This window comes from Carlito syrichta, unplaced genomic scaffold (assembly GCF_000164805.1).
Source record: "Carlito syrichta isolate Samal-C Ts95f unplaced genomic scaffold, Tarsius_syrichta-2.0.1 Scaffold316442, whole genome shotgun sequence".
NCBI lineage: Eukaryota > Metazoa > Chordata > Mammalia > Primates > Tarsiidae > Carlito > Carlito syrichta.
In genome coordinates, this window is record NW_007260538.1 from 361307 (window position 1) to 366800 (window position 5494).

General features: G+C 51.3%; 1 protein-coding gene across 1 annotated transcript in view; it reads left to right on the top strand.

Annotated features, from left to right (window-relative positions):
- The first annotated feature begins 512 nt into the window (after window positions 1-512).
- GLT1D1 (glycosyltransferase 1 domain containing 1) overlaps window positions 513-5494 on the top strand; it is a 111480-nt gene continuing 106498 nt past the window's right edge. Inside the window, exon 1 of the mRNA XM_021707217.1 lies at window positions 513-645. Within this exon, the coding sequence (XP_021562892.1) occupies window positions 513-645 (133 nt within the window). The remainder of the gene's footprint in view (window positions 646-5494) is intronic.

A 5494-nucleotide genomic window follows, 5' to 3' on the forward strand; every position in this document is an offset into this window, starting at 1 on the left:
GTTTAGGCGACCCTCCTGCCTCAGCCTCTTGAGGGACTACAGGCCCTGCTAAGTTTTTTGATTTTTTGTAGAGACAGGTCTGGCTATGTTGCCCAGGCTGGCCTCGGACTTCTGGGCTGGAGGAATCCTCCTGCCTTAACCCCTCAAAGTGCCACTACCCCCTGCCTTCAGGCTTATATATCTTCAGGCTTATCTTTTTCTGTGGTTGGACCACTTTGTTTATTTACCTGTTTGTCTTCTGGTCACTGGAATGTAAGCCTGGCCAAGAGGACGGGAGGGGACAAGCTGTTTTATTAATCCCCAGGTGCCTCCTGCCTGGTCCTAGTGGGCACTCCAGCAGTATTAGCTGGATAAATGAGTTACATGAGGTAAAGCAGACAGAAGTGCCAGGATTAGAAACGTACCCTCTGTGGGCCTGTCTTCTCCTTATTAAAGGAGAGGCGGAGACCCCAGCTCTTATATGTCCCTGTCAGCTAAAAAGCATTACAGTTCTCCTAAGATCATAGGTGGTAATGACCAAGAGAGGACACATCTGCATTCTGAAGTTTACCGGAGCATTTACAACTAGGGTGTTCAGGGTGCGGGTTTATCTTATGTTTAATTCGGTGGCCTTCCACTCGCTGGTGGTCTTGGCTCACATCAGATGTGAGCACATTCCAGGAAGGGAGAGAGGAGTAGAGGAAGTAATTTCACAGAGAGGGTGGTGCCATAAAGACACAACTTGGCTTGCACGGTGGCTCATACCTGTAGTACTAATGCTTTCGGAGGTCAAGGCAGGAGGATCACTTGAGGCCAGGAGTTTGAGACCAGCCTGGGCAACATAGCGAGGCCCTGTTTCTAAAAACAGAAAAAAAAAATTAGGCAGGCATGGGGGCATGTGCCTGAAATCTCAGCTACTCAGGAGGCAGAGGCCAGAGGATTGTTTAAGCCCAGGAGTTTGAGGCTGCAGTGAGCTATGATTGCGCCACTGCACTCCAGCCCGGGTGACAAACATACACACAAATTATATACGGGTGTGTTTGCATATGTATGTATATGGGTGTGTGTGTGTAGGTAAGAAAGCCTAATTAGATCAAGTGATTGCAAGGCATGGTGTTGGGTGGGTAGGCCTGCTTTGGATAATGGGGCCAGGGAGGCTCTTTGAAAAGGTGATATTTTAAGGTCCGGTGCTGTGGCTCATGCCTATAATCCCAGCACTTTGGGAGGCCAAGATGAGAGGATTGCTTGAGCCCACAAGTTCAAGACCAGCCTGGGCAACTTGGCGAGTCTTCATCTATACAATAAGTCAGGAAAAATTAGCAGGGCATGGTGGTGCATGCCTGTAGTTCCAGCTACTTGGAAGACTGAAGCAGAAGGATGCCTGAGCCCAGCAGGTTGAGGCTGCAGTGGTTGTGAGCGTGCCACTGCACTCCAGCCTGGGCAGCAGAGTGAGACTTCAATTCGAAGAAAAAAAAGAAGAAAGTGACATTTTAGCTGTGACCAGAAGGAGCCAGGCAGTCACTGTGAGATCTGGGGCCAGGGCCACAGTCCCAGGAAGAGGTAGCTGTGAGATCACAGGTCCTGAGGTGGGAACCCACTGGACCTGCTTGAGAAGCCTGCAGCAGGCCATGCTCTCCAGGAAGTGGCAAGTGTGGGCCAGAGCTGGAGAGAGTGAGGCCAGAGAGGGAGGGCCAGATCTGGCCGAGTCTCATACACATTGGGGTGGCGGGGTCAGCAGTTTGTGCTTAAGAAACTCAAGAATGCCAGGCTCGGTGGCTCAGCCTGTAATCCCAGCACTTTGGGAGGCCGAGGTGAGTGGATTGCCTGAGCCCGCGGATTTGAGACCAGCCTGGGCAACTTGGTGAGACCTCATCTCTACAATAAATCAAAAAATTAGCTGGGTGTGGTAGCACGCGCCTGTAGTTCCAGCTACTTGGAAGGCTGAGGTGGAAGGATCGCCGGAGCCCAGCAGGTCGAGGCTGCGGTGGCCGGGAGCGGCCACTGTACTCCAGTCTGGGCGACAGAGGGAGACTCCGACTCACAAAAAAAAAAAAAAAAGAAAGAAACTCAAGAAACAAGCACCTGCTACTTAACACTGGGCTCCTAGCTCAAACTGTAAACCCATCTTCCGGGGACCACACACACTCCCACGAAAAATGCCACTTGGGGCTGGGCTCAGTGGTTCAGCGTGTCATCCCAGCACTTTGGGTGGAAGGTGGAAGGATCGCTGGAGCCCGGCAGGTCGAGGCTGCGGTGGCAAGGAGCGTGGCACTGCACTCCAGCCTGGGCAACGGAGTGAGACTCCAACTTAAACAACAAAAGAAGAAAAAGGCCACTTGGGACTTCTGTTCCATCTCAGAGGTAGGCTTGCAAACAGCCATGCCAGGTGCTCTCCCTGGAGTCTTACCATCACCCAGCACGTATGTGGTGCAGTTTTGAGGTCACGTGTTTTGCCAGGCCTCGGGCCTGCCAGAGAGATGAGACAGGTCTATGGACAAGGCCTACTGACTCTAGCAGGAGTTTGGGGCCTCTGGTCACCCTCCTGGTAGTCCTGGCTGGGCACCTGCAGAATAGGAGCTGCTTTGTGCTGTGGTATCCGTTCCCACCCATCGTTTGGCTCACTGGGCAAGCAAAGGCAGGAAGCAGAAGTGGCTTGAAGACACTTTCTGTCTTGTGAAAACTCAGTTTCCTTGAGGAAATGATGCAGGTGTCCTGGAGGGGTTCCCATGGCAACAGATTCCCTGGGAGCCAATCAGCAGTGAGCGGTGAGAGCTGGGGCCTTCCTTCAGTATTCTCTGCTGTAGACCCCCCGGGGACCCACATGTTGGGCCCTGGGCTGCGGGGGAGGGAGCTTTCACCAAGTGAATAAGACTGGAGCTCCCCCCAGCCTGCCAGAATAGGGTGCTGAGTTAGATTCCATGGACTTAAAAGCAAGAAGGTGGCTGTAACTTAACACCTGGCACATAAATAGTGATGCTAAATGGTGGTGAACATGCTGGTGTGGGAAGTTCGAGGTGCCCTAAGAACAGTCCCAGACCAGAGGGCAGAGGAAGCCTTTTGGTGCCTTCAAAGCCAGCACCCTGCATCATCATCATTATTATTATTATTGTCATTATCATTTTGAGTTGGTGTCTCACTCTGTCACCCAGGCTGGAGTGCAGTGGCATGCTCACAGCCACCACAGCCTCAGCCTGCTGAGCTCAGGCGAGCCTTCTGCCTCAGGCATCCAAGCAGCTGGAATTACAGGCACATGCCATCATGCCTGGCTAATTTTTTAAATTTATTGTACAGACAAGGTCTCGCCATGTTGCCCAGGCTGGTCTCAAACCTGTGGACTCAGGCAATCCTCTTGCCTCTGCCTCCCAAAGTGCTGGGATTATAGGCATGAGCTACCCTGACCAGCAGGACTCTTTTCTTTCTTTTTCTTTTCTTTTCTTTCTTTCTTTTTTTTTTTTTGAGTCAGAATCTTACTCTGTTGCTCAGGCTGGAGTGCGGTGGCACGCTCACAGCCACCGCAGTCTCGACCTTCTGGGTTCAGGTGATCCTTCCACCTCAGCCTTCCAAGTAGCTGGAACTACAGACATATGCCACCATGCCCAGCTAATTGTTTGATTTATTGTAGAGACAAGATCTTGCCAAGTTGCCTGGGCTGATCTCAAACCGGTGAGCTCAGGCAATCCTCTCGCCTCAGCCTCCCAAAGAGCTGGGATTATAGGCATGAGCCACGGAGCTGGCCTGGACTCCTTTCAAGGGTGGCCTCTGTTATGCTAAAACAGGAAGCTGATCCTGGGGGGGGGCACTAAAGTGGTCTTCTCAGTCCAGGGTGATGCACTAAGCTTCCGTGGGTGAGGCTCTTGTGGTCCCAGCCACAAGCATCGCACACATGTCATCTGGACTCTGTGTCACATTCGGCAGCCGGATCAGGTGGTTGGGACCCAGACCCTCTGGCCTACATGCCCAGGTCTTTTACTCCATCCATTTCCAGGAAAGGTTCTGTGGCATCAGTTCTAAATCCTTCCTTGGACCCTCACTAGATGACCAAGCCCCACGCCTAGCACCCTGTCGGCGGCACTGCCAGGGGTCCCAAAGATGGTTCTGGAAAGACAAGAGAAGTGCAGGACTTGAGCTTCCTCAGCCCAGAGGGGAGGATGCCAAGCATGGGCTCCATCCCAGATGGGGGTGTGGGCCTGATGTTGACTTGGGGCATGACATGCAGATATCTGGACTCTGCCCAGCCACTGTTGATCTTTCTCCACCTGGAACACAGCGTGCAGAGTGTTTTTGTTCAAGTGGGGAGGCCCAGAGATACCAGGGACAAACTGAAACCCTAATCGACATGGGCAGAAAGGAGAAAGGGAGGGAATGCAGGTGTCATGTGCCCCAAGGGCAGTCCTGCCCAGCTGCTCTCTGGTACTGTGGACCTGAGGTCTGCTGTGATGGCCCGACATTTGGGAAGAAAAACACACACACACCCCCACAAAACATGTGAGGAAACGTGAAATGGAGTTTCTGGTTTTTCTTTCAAGGAGGCAGAGGGAATCCTGTGTGCACCTGAAGTCTCGGGGGAGTGCTATTTCATTTTTCACCCCCTTGAGTGATAGGCATTGAAAGTCAGTTAATATCTCCCCCCCTTTTTTTAGAGTCAAGGTCTTATTCCATTGAGCAGACTGGAGTGCAGGGGTACCCTCATGGCTCACTGCAGCCTTGACCTTCTGGGCTCAGATGATCCTCCTGCCTCAGCCTCCCGAGGAACTGGGACTACAAGGAACCCACCACCATGTCCAGCTCATTTTTTACTTTTTTGTAGAGATGAGGTTTTGCTATATTGCCTAAGTTGGTCTCAAACTCCTGAACTCAAGCAATCCTCCTGCCTCTGCCTCCCAAAGTGCTTGGGTTACAGGCGAGAGGCCCTGTGCTTCATCTTGTTTCTTTATTTTACTTATTTTTTTATTTATTTTATCACGTTTTTATTTTTAGTTGACAACTAGTAGTTGCATATAATTATGGGGTGCAAGGTGATGTTTTGATGGGTGTATACACCCTGAAATGAACACCTTGGGCTAATGGAAGTATCCATGGCATCACACAGTCCTTCCCATCCCATCTGTGGGCTCTGCCTCTGCAGATGCAGCCCACCCGGGGTCAAAAATTAAAAACAGCAACAACAACAAAAACCACAAGGCCAGGCTCGGTGCTCAGCCTGTAATCCCAGCACTTTGGGAGGCTGAGGTGAGTGAATTGCCTGAGCCTGTGAGTTTGAGACCAGCCTGGAGAAGTCGACAAGACCTCATCTTGACAATAAATCAAAAATTAGCCGGGCATGGTTTCATGCACCTATAGTTCCGGCTGAGGCAGAAGGATCACTGGAGTCTAGCAGGTTGACACTGGGGTGGCTGAGTGTGCCACTCCCCTCCAGCCTGGATGGACAGAGTGAGACTCCAACTCAAAAACAAAACAAAAAATATAGTATAACAACTATTTGCATAGCATTTACTTTTTTTTTTTTTTTTTGAGT